Raw genomic sequence first — 16,891 nt, forward strand, 5'->3', positions numbered from 1 at the left:
CACCCATTACTTGACTTGTACTTGGTTACTGTGAAGCAAGATATTCCGAGTTTGTTATGCCAAAGGGTGACATTGGATAAGGAGTTACTGCTATTGGTAAGATGAGACAGCTAGATATTGGCTAGTGCCAAAAAATGTGTAAATGAGTTCGATTCTGGCCATGATGTTCTCTAATGCTAACATAACTGTCTGGCATTTAACAGATCTGCTGCTGGTGTCCCGTCTTTAATCAGGCCTGTTCAATCTGACGACAAAATGCAGCATCTCTGCAGGGGACTCCACCAGGTGTGGTGCAGGCATGCTGTCGATAAAGCATATGAATCTCATGTGCTCCTAAGAGATTCCCAAAGTGGCCAGTATGTCTAGAAAAGTTACCTTCTTCAAAACAGACTGAATTAATGTTAAGGAAACACACTTCCTCTTATAGGTGGCATATACCAGGGGCACCATTTTCAGCTCTGTGCTGTAAGTACTAGTATCTCTTCAATGAGAACTATAGCTAGAAAGCCCGAGGGTCCCCCATTCACGACCTAAGGCAAAAGGAGAAGCAGACTGCAGAACAAGATTAACTCAAGGCCTGGGAGGGCCTCCATTACAAAAGGATTTTGTCATTGCCAGCAATGGCTGCTCTACTGTATACAGCAAAGTCTCTTGAATGAGAATGCCCTGGGGAATTTATGTCCACCATGGGTTTGGAGACTCTTGGATGCCTCTATAGTAAAGGGGTGTGGGGAGAAAGACACTAATGGAGTGACTTATTTCAACAAATTCTAGAGCAGCCGTGGGCAAACTACGGCCCGCAGGCCATCCGGCCCGTTTGAAATGAATAAAACTAAAAAAAAAAAAAGACCGTACCCTTTTATGTAATGATGTTTACTTTGAATTTATATTAGTTCACACAAACACTCCATCCATGCTTTTGTTCTGGCCCTCCGGTCCAGTTTAAGAACCCATTGTGGCCCTCGAGTCAAAAAGTTTGCCCACCCCTGTTCTAGAGTCATTTGTTTTTTCATTTAAAGTAAATCAAGTTTTAAGTATTGTAGAAATAATTAAGAAAGCAGGTCTGATAAAATGTGACAGCTGTGACTAAGGGGAATTGGTTCATCATATATGTTCTGCCACTGATTCTGACATCCTTTTAGCTCACAACACCCTGGTGTTGCCAAGGAGAAATCCACATGAAAACAATAATTCACATGAAACTATCATATACTTAACATAAAATGTATTCCAATGGTTTATTGATGTGGAACATGAAAAAAGACTCCTATACCTCAAAAGGAGCTTTCTCATTAAGAAAGGTAGAATATATATAATAGACTAAGGACATCCAGGAACTGTCACAAAATCAATAGGAAAATCCCCAAAACCAAACTTTCAATTTTTCAATATTCCCTTAATACACAACAAATACATTATGAAAAAATTAAACCCAACTCCATATTAAAAATACACTTCATCTATGAATCCATCAAGTTTCAAAATGGAAATATTAACTGATTTAAAGGGAGGGGAGAAAGCACTACCTATAATCTTATATATTATTGCTGAATGATATGCTACAGAGTTATCTGAATATTCAGCTTGGAAAATAATTAGTAGAAATCCATAGTCCAACAATGCACTTTAAGGAGGCTTGATAAACACAATATACTTACATCTATATATACAAAAACCTAAGTGACTGGCTGACCTTTCGACCAGCAGCTAAGACGCACACTGACCACCAGGGGGCAGATGCTCAACACAGGAGCTGCCAAGCTGTGGTGACTTGGCAGCTGAGGTTTTTCGGGCGACGCACCTGGATCCAGAGAGAAGGGAGCCTGATTCTGGGGTGTGTCACCCAAGAACTGCCCTCTCACAATCTGGGACTCCTCAAGGGATTTCAGAGAGCTAATTTTGGCCCGATCCCCACAGGCTAGACCAAGGGACTCCACCAGTGCATGACTCTGTGCACCAGGCCTCTAGTTTATAACTTTCATGTTAAAAGTTTTCTAGAACATTACACATGGATTAATTTCCATCGAGCTTTCTCATGTTACTCATATATTTATAGCTACCCCCACCCCACATGTAAGGATGTGGATCGACTGAAGTCTTTCCTATGCTATTTACATTCAGCAGGACTTTTACTGTGAGTCTTTTTATGCCTTCGGAAGGAACTGGGATAACCGAAGGATTTCCCACATTCCTCACATTCATACGGTTTCTCTCCAGTGTGACTTCTTTCATGTACTTGGAAACCTAGCTGAGAAATAAAAGCTTTACCACAATGCTTACATTTATAGGGTTTCTCTCCAGTATGACTTCTTTCGTGTATTTTTAAATAACTGTGATCTCTGAAGGTTTTACCACATTGTTTACACTCACAGGGTTTCTCTCCAGTGTGAGTCATTTCATGCCTGCGTAATGTACTGGGAAAATAAAATGCTAACCCACATTCCTTACATTGATAAGGCCTATTTCCAACATGTACTTGCATCATGTGTGCTCTAACACCTGATGGGTAAATGAAAGCCTTCCCACATTCCTTACACTGATAAGGTCTATTTCCAGCATGCATTTTCATGTGTGTCCGAAATCCTGACAGATGCATGAAAGCTTTCCCACATTGCTTACATTTATAGGATTTCTCTCCTGTGTGCAATTTCTCGTGTCTCTTTAAGCATTTGTGGTTACTGAGGACTTTCCCACATTCCTTGCATTCATAGGATTTCTCTGCAGTATGAGTTGATTTGTGTAATTGTAAGGCATAGTAGTAAACAAAAGCTTTACCACATTCACATTTATAGGGTTTCTCTCCATTGTGATTTCTTTCATGTAATTGGAAACCTCGATAACAACTAAAACTTTTACCACATTCCTTACATGCATAGGGCTTCTCTCCCTTGTGATTTCTTACATGCATTTCAAAACCTTGGTGAGAACTGAAAGCTTTACCACATTTCTTACATTCATAGGGTTTCTCTCCTTTGTGATATCTTTCATGTACTTGGAAACCTCGATGAGAATTGAAAACTTTACCACACTGCTTACATTTATAGAGTTTCTCTCCTGTGTGAATCTTTTCATGTGCTTGAAGAGTATGATGATATCTAAAGACTTTTCCACATTGTTTACATACATAGGGGTGCTTTCCTTTGTGATAGCTTTGATGTATTTGGAAACCTCGTTGAGAATTGAAAGCTTTATCGCATTGCTTACATTCATAGGCTTTATCTCCTGTGTGAGTCCTTTCATGTGTTTGAAAAGCCTGATGATATCTAAAGACCATTCCACATTGTTTACATTTATAAGGTCCATATCCAGTATGCATGGCCATGTGTCTTCGAAAGCTTGTGAGCCACATGAAGGGTTTTCCGCATTCCTCACATTCGTATTGCTTTTCTCCTGTGTGAACCCTTTCATGTATTTGAAAGGAGGTGAGAAAACGGAAGGCTTTCCCACATTCCTTACAAGTATATGTTTTCTCTTCAGTGTGCTTCCTTTGATGTATTTGAAATAAACTTGAAGAAATATAAGCTTTCCCACACACCTTACATTTATATGGCCTCTCTCTATATTTCAGATATTCATATGGTTTATGTCCACTGTGACCTCGGATATGCATATTAAGGGAAAAATAATGCATGAAGACTTTTCCACATATACTGCATTTAGGCGGCTTCACTCCAGTAGTTTTCTTGTTCAGACTGAGATTTGGGGTAAGGCTGAAATTTTCTCCATGTTGATTGCCCTCTTTACTTTCATAGTGTCTTTCTACCATTTGACTTCTGTAAAAAATGAGAAGCACATTACTAATGATTTTTTAATACAGTACTTTTCAAATTACTTATTAGGATTTATATGAAATGTGTAAATTTCCTGCCTTGTCTGAATTCTCTGAAGTTGGATATAGTGAATGTTCTTCAGGAGGATTTCACCAAAACAGTAATATATAGGACTTATTAATACAGTTTCCAAGTAAACTATTTTTGCAAACACTGAATATTTATGTCACATATAAAGAAAGTGTTTCTGGTTAAAAAAAATTAAGAATAACTAAATTTGAAGCAGGAATTGTTTATTGTTTCCTTCTTTTAAAAATTCATAACACCAGGATTCTCACATGATACTATCTTCTATTGTGAGTGTGACTCACCTTAGTTTTCTCCCCTGGCTTTTGTACAGATCTTCAATGTAATGATCTTCCCAGTTTTGGCCTAAAATGTAAACCCAGAAAAATGATTCCAAAATATTAATAAGTTATAAAAAATTGTTAGATTCTATGTTCATTATTAGCTGTGTCTATGCCTAGTTTATTAACCAATGTCCTCCTTTCCACAATCTGCACCTTGGGAAAAAGATGGTGATCAAAAAGTATTTGTTCTCTAGTGACAACTGATGAATGTCCTCATCCTTACCTATTGAGTCCAGGTTCCTGAAGGTTTCCTTCATCACATCTCTATACAGTTTCTTCTGTGGAGTATCCAGTAAAGCCCACTCCTCCAGGGTGAAGTTCACAGCCACATCTTCAATGGCCACAGGATCCTAAAACATCCCAAGTATGTTTAAAGTAGGATGCATGAGACTGCACATGACATCTATATTCCATTTATAGGAAGCTTATGTATGATTTTATCATCTCCGAACATTCATGCCATGATTTGATCATCAGAAACTTACTCTCTATCCATACCCACTTCCTTATACATTTTTATTAAATTTATTGGGATGACTTTGGTTAACATGAATATACTTCCTTATAAATTTAACAGCATGATGAGCACATGGAAATGATTTACACATTTTTACTGTGATCACATTACATCTTATTTTTCTGTAATGGCAGAGTTCAGAGAATGTTGAGCAGTGACAGAAATTCTATACAAATAAAACAAAATTATCATTTTAAGACCATCAATACCTTGTGAGAAAAACTCTTCATCTCCTTTATTATTACAATCACTTACAGCCCTCCATGAGGCAGAAGGTCAAATCTGCACACAATTTTAATGGGGGGGGGGGGGGGGGGGAAGGAATCCCTTTCTCATCTCCAAACATGAGAAGTCTAAGAGACCAGTGGGAATCCAACTTTTAATAAGGTACAGCTGGCCATTATCATCCCTAAAGTATCCCGGGCCTTTAGAAGTAGTCAGGCACAGCTCGTAAAATCGAAATATTTTTGTGAAGAAGTACTGCTTTGGCCTCTGCCTTTCTCTCTCCATTCAATTTGATGGGCTATAAAATTAATTGGAAGCCAGAGTTCAGACACTAGGTAAAGGACCTAACTCAGACCAGAAATCCCTATACTCATGTGCCTCAGGGCTGCATGGAGACAATTTTTGGCAGACATGGGAACATACAATAACAAATGTGCCAGAAGAGCTCTTTACGGCAGAAACAGAACACTGCCCTGCACCTTCTTGACCCTGAGGAACAGACTGAGAGTTGCCAACTGCAACTGCATTCAGTGAAATACACAAAGGTTTGATTGCAAATTTGCCCATGAGCATAACATACATTGAAGGATTCAGCAGTGCTTTCCTTCAAAAGAACATGTAATCTCCATTAAAAAAATATATATGTAATATGTTTTTATTGATTAGAGAGAGACAGAAAGAGAGATAGACATGAGAGGAACATAGATCAGCTGCCTCCTGCATACCCCCTACTGGGGATCCAGTCTGCAACCCAGTCATGAGCCGGGAATTGAACTGTGACCTCTTGGCTCATGGGTTAACGCTAAACCACTGAGCAACACTTGCTGGGTCATATAATCTCCATTTTTAAATTGCAGAAGAAAGTGTTTCCTGACCAGCCACCCTAGAGGGTACACTCCCAAGTTCTCTAATTCCCAAGCTCCCACGTGGAGTAAGGCAGCATGATGTCTTGAACGCTGAGCACATCTCAAATCCCATAGCTGATGACACCACATATTGCAAAGAATGTACAATGAGTTTATTACTCCCATACTTGAGGCCTGTGGAAAAAGCAAGGCAGGCCTCTCTAGTAGTCATGAGATGGCGGAAGAAAGCAAAAAGAGATGCCTGGATCGTTTGTAAAATTGAGGTTAGTGGATGAGTTAGAGTTATGGTTCACACACGAGAGCAGGACCTTAGAGAACCAAATCTCCTGCCACCTTTAAAGAAAGGAGCACCAAGGAACTCTTATCACTTTGTGTAGATGTGAGTCAAAGGGGAATGAGGAGGGATGAGACTGGAAAGCTGTCATCTGTCAATCATCAACTGGAGTCAGAGAATTCCAGTTTCTGGTCAGACATTTAAGGAACTTGGAAGCCATCATTACTGACCTCGTAGAAAAAGCAAAACAAAACAAAAACTAGTAATGAACAACTTTTCTTAGATCTATCAGAGGACTGAGGTAAAAATCAAGCCACTCTCTTCAACATTGCAAAAGAGAAAATAAAACAGCATTTTAAAATATAGCCCCAATATTCTGTCAGGGCCTGTAATGCAAAGACAAAAAGAACAAACATCACAAAACACAATATCCATGAACCGTTGGAGCAATTACAGAAGACTGAAATGCACATAATGGGGATACCTGAAGGAAAAGACAAACAGAAAAAATAGTTAAGTAGTAATCACTGAGATTTTCCTACTAAAATTAATCATAGTCAGCAAATTGTACAATTAAGAAGCCCAGTGAACTACCCTGGCTGGGTAGCTCAGTTTGTTAGTGTAGTCCTGATACGCCAAGGTTGCAGGTTCAATCTTCAGTGAGGGGACATACAAGAATCAACCAATGAATGCATAAATAAGTGAAATAATAAATCGATGTTTCTCTCTCACTCTCAAATCAAGAAATAATAAAATTTTTTTAAAAGCTCAGTGAAAGCTATGCATGAAAAATACCAGAAATGCAAACCAAGAATATCATGTCCAAACTAGAGAAAAATCAAAGATGAAAATACATTGAAAAAATACATCTTTCTTCTTGTCAGAAGGGGAAACATCCTTTAGTATAGAGAAAAAAAAAAGATTAGAATTAAATCAGACCTCTTCTCAGAAACCATGCAAACAAGAAGAAAGTGGAGTAAAATGTTTCAAGTATGAAAGAAAAAAACACCAAAAGTTGGTCCACTGAAAAAAATTTATAAACATCTAGTCAAGATAATTGAAAAGAGGGAATATAGAAATTACTATTAGAAGTGAAAGGAAGGGCAAACGAACAAGAAAAGGTATTTTATTCCATCCAACATCTGTTTATGATAATAATCTAGTAATAGAGGAAATTCTCTCTTGAGAAAACATCACGATACCTATTGTTAACATATTTAATACTAGAGGCCCGATGCATGAAAATTGTGCAAGAGTAGGCCTTCCTTCACCCAGCTGCTGGCACCGGCTTCCCTCCGGCACCCAGGACCTGGGCTTCCTTCCTCCAGCCTCCGGCAGGCATCTGGAATCTGGCCTGGCTTCCCTCAGGCCCCGGCTTCATCAGGAAGGACGTCTGGAAAACGTCCAGTCTAATTAGCATATTACCCTTTTATTATTATAGATAATTAAAACTAGATGCTTTTCTGGTAAGATGAGAAGAGAAAGGTATCCTCTCACCATCCCATTCAATATGGTACTGGAAGCCCTAGCCATGTTAAAAGAAAAGAATATACCTGGCCAGAGTGGCTCAGTGATTGAGCATCGACCTATGAACCAGGAGGTCATGGTTCAATTTCTGGTCAGGGCACATGCTCCTGTTGCGGGCTCAATCCCTAGTAGGGGGTGTGCAGGAGGCAGCCAATCGAAGATTCTCTCTAATCATTGATGTTTCTATCTCTTACTCCTTCTAGAATCAATAAAAATATTTTTTTAAAAGCAAAGAATATAGAAGGTACACAGATTGGGGAGCAAGAATCAAAAATGTCTTTATTCCATTTGACATGACTGTCTATGTAAAACATCTGGGGAAAAAACACAATAACAGAGATAATGCCTGGAATAGCCAGACTGAGGAATATACAAGTCAACTGGTTCCCTATAGACACATAGTAAACTGATCTTTGATAAATGAGTAAAGGTAATTATAAGAAAAAAGAAAGTCTTTTAAATAAACCATAATTGATATCCACATACAACACACACATACATGAAAAATGAATGTACGTACAGAATTTAAACTTTGCACAAAAATTAACTCAAAATAGATCATACATCTAAATGTAAAATGCAAAAGTAAAAACAATTCCTAGAATTTAAAATATAAGAAAATCTAGGTGACTTTGTGTTTGTGATACATTTTTAGATAAGACACCAAAAAAAAAGTTTCACTTTATTAAAATCAAAAACTCCTAAAAACAAACAAACAAACAAAAACAAACAAACAAAAAAAACTCCTGCTCTAGCGGATGGGTCAATTGGTTTGGAGCATATTCCTGAAAACTAAAAGGTTCCGGGTTTGATTCCCAGTCAGGGCACATACCTAGGTTGTGGGAGAAAGGAACTTTCTGTCAAAACTAAATATGGAGCTCTCCCTCCTGGGAGCATGCCTGCCCTTTGCCCTTCCCTCTCTTCCCCACAGGCATGCATCTCCTAAACTCTAAGTGACCCCACCAGATTTACAACCAGGGGAACAATGGGCAGTAGCAGCTCATCCTGGGCTAACCCCCTGACCCTGTCTCCAAAGTCTCCTTTCTTTGACTTCTCAACGAGTCAAAGCAGCCTTGCCTAGGCTCTCTATTGATTCTTCTATGTGAAGCCCTTCCTTGTTTTACTGTCCCCAGCTTTAATTACTACATATAGTAAAATCCAGCAATCACATACCTTGGTATTGACCTAATGCACTGAAACCTTATGTTTACACAAAAACCTACACGTCAATGTTTGTAGGCCTTTTATTCATAACTAGTGACCCAGTGCACAAAATTCGTGCATGGAGGGGGGGTTCCCTCAGCTCAGCTTGCACCCTCTGCAATTGGGGACCCCTTGGGGGATGTCCGACTGCCGGCAATCTGGGACCGCTGGCTCCTAACTGCTCACCTGCCTGCCTGCCTGATCGCCCCTAACTGCCTCTGCCTGCCTGCCTGATCACCCCTAATTGCCTCTGCCTGCCAGCCTGATCACCCCTAACTGCCCTCTCTGCCAGCCTGATTTCACCCCCAACTGTCCTCCCCTGCAGGTGCAGTTGCACCCAACTGCCCTCCCCTGCTGGCCTGGTTGTCCCCAACTGCCCTCCCTTGCCAGCCTGATCTCGCTCCCAACTGCCCTCCTCTGCTGGCCAATTTGGTTCTGATTGGTCAGTTTCTATGTCAGTCAGCATCAAAAGCTCTGCCTCCTAGGCAGCCATTGTCTCCTCACAGCACCCAGATTTGGTTCTGATTGGTTGGTTCCTATGCCAGTCAACGTCAACAGCTCTGCCTCCTAGACAGCTATTGTTTCTTCACAGCACCCATATTTGGTTCTAATTGGTCGGTTCCTATGCCAATCAATGTCATAAGCTCTGCCTCCTAGGCAGCCATTGGTTCTTCACAGCACCCACATCTGGTTCCGATTGGTAGGTTCCTATGTCAATCAATGTTAAAAGCTCCATCTCCTAGGCTGCCATTCGCTCCTCATAGCACCCAGATTCCGTTCTGATTGGTTGGTTCCTATGCCAGTCAGCGTTTCTGAGCCTATCAATGGGGCCTGACCAAAAAGGCAGAGCTGATCAGCAGCTCCTGTGGAGGCCTGGAGAGAAATGGAGGTGTGGCTGCTGGCCAGACTGAGAGAGAGAGAGAGAGAGAGAGAGGAAGGAGAGAGAGAGAGAGGCAGGCGTAAGTGCTGATCAAAAGCTGCCACAGAGGCAAAGGATCAGTCCCTGCTTCTCTTTTCAGGCCTCTCTCTGGCCCTGATTCACAGCCCCCTCAGCAGCCAGTGCTGGGCACCATGCCTGCAGTGGAAGCAGTCAGCGCTGACTATAGGACTGACTTCCAGTTGAACCTTTGTTGTGACAGGTCATTAAGACCCAGGGTTTTTATATATTAGTATTAGCAAGGATTAGAGTTGTGAGATACCCTTCAAAACGCAAACATCCAGTAGTAAATCCATGCAATGAAATACTGTTCAGTGATAAGAAATGAGGTATTAAGCCATGAAAACACATGAAGGAACTTAAAAGTACAGTTATTAGTACTGTATGTGGATATCTATTATTGCTAAGAGAAAGAAAGCAATCTGACAAGGCTACGCACTTTTTGATTCTAAATATAGGGCATTCTGGGAAAGAAAACTACGAGGGAATATAAAGATCTCTGGTTGTAAAGGACTTGAGGTCAGGGGGAGGGATGAAACAATAGATAGGGCTTAAGACATTTTTTGGGAAGTGAAAGGATATGATACAGAAATACAGGATACATGTCATTAAACATCTGCCAAGTGGCATGGAGGGGACACAGGGGGAGAGGGCCGGGGAGCGAAGGGGCTGCCTGCCCTCCCCTCCCCCCTGCCCCCAGCACTCTCGGGTATAAAAACAAATACAAACAAACAAAAAACCATCTGCCAAAACCCACATATTGATAAAACAAATCAATGCCATTATAAATAGTGCACTTTATCAATACTGGTTGAGCAATTGTTACAAATGTACCACAGTCATACAAGAATAAAAAAAATTGCCTGGCCAGTTTTGCTCAGTGATTAGAGCATCGGCCGCAGACCAAAGGGTCTTGGATTTGATTCCCAGGCAAGGGCATGCATCTTGGTTGCAGGTTCGATCCCTGGCCCCAGTCTGTAGCAACCAGTCAATGTGTCTCTCTCACATTGATGTTTCTCTCTTCTCCCCCGCCCCGTCACTCTAAAAATCAAGGGAAAAAATATCCTCAGGTAAAGATTTTTTTTAAAAAGCGTGCAAACTGTGTGGATACTCAAGTTGCTCTAAAAAAAAACAACAACCCCACAAAAACCTGTGGTAGAAAAAAAATGAAGATAGAATTATTACAATTCACCTTGATACTATCACTGAAATAGGGCATTTTCCATTCAACTCATTTGAACTTATTTCAATAAGCCAGTATGGTACTATATGAATCTAGACCAGTAAGGGGGGTGAAAATTCCATTGACAGCCCTGTTAAAGCGCGGGGCACTGTATATTCTGGAACTCCAATGTGAATGAGGAGTGTCCTTTTGAGTCCTTGTATTGTGGACCTAGTACATGTAGAGATAAGTGTTACCCTGATTTATAATTTGGGCATCTGTGAGTCAAAAGATTGCTGCAGTTCTTTTATCACAAAGGGGCCCCTCTAAAAGTCAATCATCAAATTAACTATGAATACATGTAGATGGGGCAATTTTTGGCCACTAGTAAGATGACTGCCTGATGTTTGGTGACATTGGGATTGGTCCTTTATCAGGAATGTCCAAATTAATGGATGTAAAGCATCCATCTTATATAAAAACTGCTGTTTGAAATTTTAACCCTGCGTTTTGGCTTCTATAAATGCTTGCTTAAATAAAAAGGAAAATAAGACTACTCCCATTTCAGAGAGGCCATTAAACCTTCCCCAGACGAAGTTATCAGTGCTGGCACCAGGCCAAGCCTTTGGTTGCCGTCTCAAAGCCCCAGCACATAGGGGCTCTTTAAGAACTTGCAAAGTGGACCGGAAAACCCCATATTTGGGAGACCAAGAGGGTAAAAAGGTATAAATACAGGAAACTTCCTGTGTGACTTCGCCCAGAATTCTAGAGACATTTTTTCTCTGGGCCCACGTGTAATAATAAATGTAACTCCATCTCTCTAAGTGTTGCTTGGTTCTTCTCCGTTCTTCTGTAACTGATGAAGAGCAGCAACTCTCCACTGAGCACTATCATGTAGAAATGTGCAACTTTGTCCTTAAAGTCTGTGCACTCGCCAGGGCTGTACACTCAGTTAACCCCAAGGAATTCGTGAGGGAAATGTTGGGGGGAATGGTGACCTCATCCAACACCATAGCAACTTTCAATGGACTGAAGAAAGAAGAGATTAACTTCCTACAGGTGGCTTAAGCCCAAAGGGTCAAGGTTTGGCTCCATCTCGTCACATGAAGGTGTTGGTAAGTGTGTTGATCTGATGGGGTTCTGCTTCCAGGAACAAAAGCATAATGGGCAGCTGGGCAGATAATCACATGCTCAGTACTCACAAGAGCCTCTATTTTCAAGAGAGATCCGTAGGTAATCATAGCTACAGCTCTAATGGTATATAGTGTGTAGAGCTTCTTGCATCAAGCCTATGAATCTTGGAGGGAAAGTGGGGGAGGGTGGGTGGGTGGGAGGTAACCAACCAAGGACGTTGTATGCATATATGCATAGCCCATGGACACAGACAATGATAAGGGCCTAGGTTGGGGATGGGGGAGGAGGCAGGCTGGAGGGGTTAATGGGGGGGAAAATGGGGACATACGTAATACTTTTAACACTAAAAAATAAAAATAAAAATTATTAAAGCCTGGCCAGTGTGGCTCAGTGGTTGAACATCGACCTATGAACCAGGAGGTCACAGTTTGATTCTTGGTCAAGGCCATGCCCGGATTGCGGGCTCCATCTCCATTGCGGGGCATGCAGGAAGCTGATCAATGATTCTAATCATTGATGTTTCTATCTCTTTCTCCCTCTCCCTTCTTCTCTCAAATCAATAAAAATGTATTTTTAAAAATATTTTTTAAAAAAGCCTATGTTATGGGGTGGGGCCACAACATTAAGTAACAAAGAAACAGAATTTCCGGAGGATGAGGCCCAGAAATCAGGATTTTAAAAAGATTCCCAGGTGATTCAAATTGTAGTCAAGGTTGAGAACCACTGGGTTAGAGTGCAGGCCCAAGCACCAAAGGGTCTCGGGCTCTATTCCCAGTAAAGGGCCCACACCTGGGTTGCAGGTTTGATCCCTGGCCCCAGTAGGGGCAGGAGTGAGAGGCAACCAATCAATGCATCTCTCTCACGTCAATGTTTCTCTCTCTCCCTCTCCCCCTCCCCTTTTCACTCTCTCTCTAAGAAGAAAAAAAAAATGGGAAAAAATATTCTCAGGTGAGGATTAACAACAACTAAAAGAGAAGACAGAGGGGGAAAAAATGATAGAATACCACCAAACTAAAATAAGCATAGAAGAGCTCCCCTCCCCCAGGCTTCCATTCACATCAGGCAACTCTCAGCCTGATATTGTTCAATGTTTTGACCCAGATGAGGTCCCCAAATCATAAACCCTTTGTCCACCTGATCTTCACAGACTCTCTATGTGCAAAAATTATACTTTGAGTGCACTTATACTGTGGCTGCAAAATTAAAACATAGGATCTAAAAATGTCTAGACTTAAGAAACCACAGCCTCAGAAAGAGCCCCATCCCCACTCCCCCTCCTTGTGCACCTGCACCCGCAGCTTTCCAGGGCTGCTTCTCAGTGTAACCGCTCTGTCCGTGGTGGGTGTGAGCAGGTAGGAAGGACACTTGCAGGGGAGGCTCCCCAGGAAGAACAACTGGGCCTTCAATTACTAGTAAGTCCTTGTGCAGGCTCAACGAGGCCTTAGATTGTGTTACTGACTACAGGTCTCTGCTCCCCACCGGAGACGCCTGGTACCACCACTGATATTTAAATTACATAAACCAATTTCTGAACAATACAGCAAAATCACTCAAATCCAGTGATAATGTGGAAAGGGGAAAGAAAACTGTAACTCACTTTTATCAGTTAAACCAGAGAAGCCCAAGTATCTGTTCCCTTCAGAAAATAAAGCTGTCAGTTGATTATGATTTCCATGGCAACACATTGTTTTGTAATAATAAATCACACTTGAACACATCTGCTCTCCAAGTCTAAGCTCTGGAATTTCATTTGAAAACATACAAAAGTAAAGAGGAGACCTCGGGACTTACTACACATGCTGAAGGGAAGAAAATAGTGAAATCAGAATTTTTTACAAATTGGGAATACTGGATTTTTTTTTTCTGAAAGTCACCACTCTCTTGCCACTTTAGAACTATTTTACAGCCTTTCTTGCTCTATTGACTAAATACATTCTATCCCCACTGAAAAACGAAAGCAAATAAATCAATAAACCTCATCAGGGTGACAAACCTGGGGAAAAGCAGGTCATCCAGAAAAGATTAAAAAAAAAAAAAAGAACCTCCAGCCCTGGCCGGTTTGGCCCAGTGGATAGAGCATTAGCTAGCCTGCGGATTGAATGGTCCCAGGTTCGATTCCGGTCAAGGGCACATGCCTGGGTTGCGGGCTCGCTCCCCAGTAGGGGGCGTGCGGGAGGCAGCCAATCAATGATTCTCATCATTGATATTTCTCTCTCCCTCTCTCAATCAATAAAAATATATTAAAAAAACAAAGAAGAACCTCCAGCTCTAAGCGGTTTGCCTCAGTGGACAGAGCGTCCGCCCTCGGGCTGCAGGGTCGCCAGCACGATCCCCGGCCCCGGGTGGGGCAGGTGCGGGAGGCGGCCGATGGACTGGACGTGTCTCTCTCAGGTGCCTGTTTCGCTCCGTCTCTCCCCCTCCCTTCCGCTCTCTCTAAAAATCAATGGAGAAAATAGCCTCACCAGAGGATCCACAACAACAACAGAACCGCCATCCGAAGGATTCCCAGGAGGTGCCTGTGCCCGGCCAAGCTCCTGGCGGAGCAACGGGCATTTCATACAACGTATTCCGGGTGGGTATTCTCGGACCTCCTCTCACGTAAAATATTCAGACCAAACAACAACACATCTTCATGACTATGTGAAAAACGGGTAAAAAAGAGAAATACTGGGGCTGTCTCCGCTGCACCACCGATGACAAACAGTGGATGATGACGCAGTGAATCCGAGAGGGGAAGCGCATTTGGGAACGAGGGGAGGGACCTGGAAATTGGGGGATTTTTTAAATTTTTATTTATTTTTTTGCCAGCCCCAGGAAGAGCTTGGCTGGGGGCCCGGGACGTGGATCTGACACCCTGCTCCCCCAACATCTGCAAAACTCAGGGAAAAAACAAGTACCGATGGGGAGAAATGAGGGACTCCGGTGCCACACTCCACAGCTCCTCCCACAGACAAACTCGGGAGCGGAGTCGGACGGCCTCCCCGCGACCCTCCCAGCTGCGGCGCCGTCTGGGGAGACGCCGGGCAGCGAGCGCAGAGCTGCCAACGGAGGTTCCAGGCCCGGCCCAACTGGTCCCGCGGAGACCTGACGGGACGCCCGGGGTCCCGGCGGCCGGTCCAGCCCCCACGCTGCGAGCCAGAGAAGACGGGTCCGAGCGGTGGGCCGGGGCACCCGGGTAGGCGGACTCGGACCTGATCCTGGGGGGGCCGGCCGGCCAGGCAGGTTCCGGCGGTTCCGGCGGTACCGACCCGCACCATATCTCCTCCTCCGTACCCGGCCCGCACACTCACCATGGCTAGGCTTCCTGGGTCTCCCCGAGTCCGGCCTACGACTCTCACCACCGGCACAGACCACAGCGCGACACCGGCCGTGCCCAAGCCACCGGGGACGGCGTGAGGCAGCCGAGGAGCGACCTAGAGCGTTGCCAGGGGAGAAACGACCTCCACGCCGGGGCCGGCCGTCGCCCCACCCATCCGTTCCAGGGAGGCCTCCGATTGGTCGGTGTAGAAGGCCGCGCCCCCGCGTGCCTGAGTGACAACCGCCGGGAGGACCTGGGGTTCCGCAGACCTAGCTTCTGTCTGGGGCCGGGAGTCTACGCCCGCCCCCACCCCGCCCCCACCCCCATCCTACCCCACTAACATTGGCTTCAAACAGAACTTTTTTCCTGGCCGGGGGCTGACTCCTTTGTCTTTTCCACAGCGTCCCAGTGGGAAGGCGTGGTCGGAGGTGTGCGCCGAGAATTCGTGATTCAGTTTCAAGATGGAGCAAGTACAGACAAGAGAGTAGGTTCGGCCAGACCGCCCTGGCGCAAGATGGTTTGATGTCTTGCAGGGAGTCAAGGATTTGGCGTAAGGCTGCGACTTCACTCGTAGAACTGTGACCCTGGTTTAGAAACACAGACAATCCGACCTTCTGTAATAGAGTCTGGCTCCATTTGGGTCTTTGGTTCTTGCAAGCCTTGAACCTTCCACCTATGCCTTTCTCACCGCCTCTCATTTGGTCCTTAAGGGAAAGAAGCCAGAGCACTTGGCGCTGGTGGGAAATGGAACCCCGCTGGACACAAGGACTTTCTCAGTCTAACGGTGGTGTGAGGTGTGTTCATTACATTTTCAGGTGTATTGATTTCAGAGAGGAAGGGAGAGGAATGATTTCCTTTGGCACTAAAGGAAATTTAGTCAGTTTCTCCATGCGACCCTAGAAAACTCCAACACGTCAACGGGTTTAATATCCCGAAGGTTTAATTACTGATATAAGCAACACTTTTAGAAATTGTCATGTAACTTTGGGATGCACTTGAAAACTTCTTTCTCGGTTTACAAAGATTACAATAAGATGATTTGATATACATATACTGCATTGTACAATTTATCTATCACTCTCAGTCTTCCCATCTTCCTTCTCCAATCCCCACCCCTGGGCAATCACTAATCTACCTTAGAGTTACTACTGGGGTCTTTCATATGCATGGTATTATATAATATATGGTCTTCATGACTGACTTCACTCACTGAGCATCATTCTTCTCAGGGCACATTCCTGTTGTGGCATGTATCAATACTTCATTTGTTTTTATGGTTGAAGAATATTCCCTTACGTCCACTGGAAATCAGTATTGACCAGGTGTTTCTGTTATCGGCACCCTGGGTTCTTGTGATCTCCCAGGATAGAAGTCAAAAGAGATCACCAAAATCAATATAGAATTTTGGCTGGAAATTAAAACAGGGGCTCTTGTATGTCAGGTGAGAATTCTACCACTAAACCATCCTGGCTTCTTTTAAATTTTTTATCCTCACCCAAGAGCCTCTTTCTTTCTTTCTTTCTTCCTTTCTTTCTTTCTTTCTTTCTTTCTTTCTTTCTTTCTTTCTT

At 43.1% G+C, this 16,891-nt stretch overlaps 1 protein-coding gene across 4 annotated transcripts; it reads right to left on the reverse strand.

Annotated features, from left to right (window-relative positions):
• Positions 1-1,208: 1,208 nt before the first annotated feature.
• Positions 1,209-15,509, reverse strand: LOC118658693 (zinc finger protein 709-like). 4 transcript variants are annotated; one of them, XM_036314242.1, is made up of 5 exons: positions 15,316-15,509; positions 14,488-14,661; positions 4,404-4,530; positions 4,142-4,202; positions 1,209-3,773 (listed from the first exon to the last, which is right to left on the reverse strand). In XM_036314242.1, the coding sequence occupies exons 2-5, from the start codon at positions 14,581-14,583 to the stop codon at positions 2,108-2,110; spliced, it is 1,950 nt and encodes a 649-aa protein (XP_036170135.1). In that variant the 5' UTR covers positions 14,584-14,661; positions 15,316-15,509; the 3' UTR covers positions 1,209-2,107. The 4 variants fall into 4 exon arrangements, with proteins under 4 accessions (XP_036170135.1, XP_036170137.1, XP_036170136.1 ...); XM_036314244.1 differs by lacking the exon at positions 14,488-14,661 and adding an exon at positions 6,293-7,455 and having other exon boundaries at positions 15,316-15,508; XM_036314243.1 differs by lacking the exon at positions 14,488-14,661 and having other exon boundaries at positions 15,316-15,508.
• Between the last annotated feature and the right edge of the window lie 1,382 nt (positions 15,510-16,891).

This window comes from Myotis myotis, unplaced genomic scaffold, assembly GCF_014108235.1.
Source record: "Myotis myotis isolate mMyoMyo1 unplaced genomic scaffold, mMyoMyo1.p scaffold_m19_p_6, whole genome shotgun sequence".
NCBI classification, from domain to species: domain Eukaryota; kingdom Metazoa; phylum Chordata; class Mammalia; order Chiroptera; family Vespertilionidae; genus Myotis; species Myotis myotis.

Bases quoted from the DNA above. Each gene is read 5' to 3' on its own strand.
- LOC118658693 (XM_036314242.1), bottom strand. From the start codon at position 14,583: ATGAAATGCCCGTTGCTCCGCCAGGAGCTTGGCCGGGCACAGGCACCT. The intron at 4,203-4,403 runs GTAAGGATGAGG...TTTACATTTTAG, and splicing joins CAGGAACCTGGACTCAATAG to GCCAAAACTGGGAAGATCAT. The intron at 3,774-4,141 runs GTGAGTCACACT...CATTTTTTACAG, and splicing joins AGCCAGGGGAGAAAACTAAG to AAGTCAAATGGTAGAAAGAC.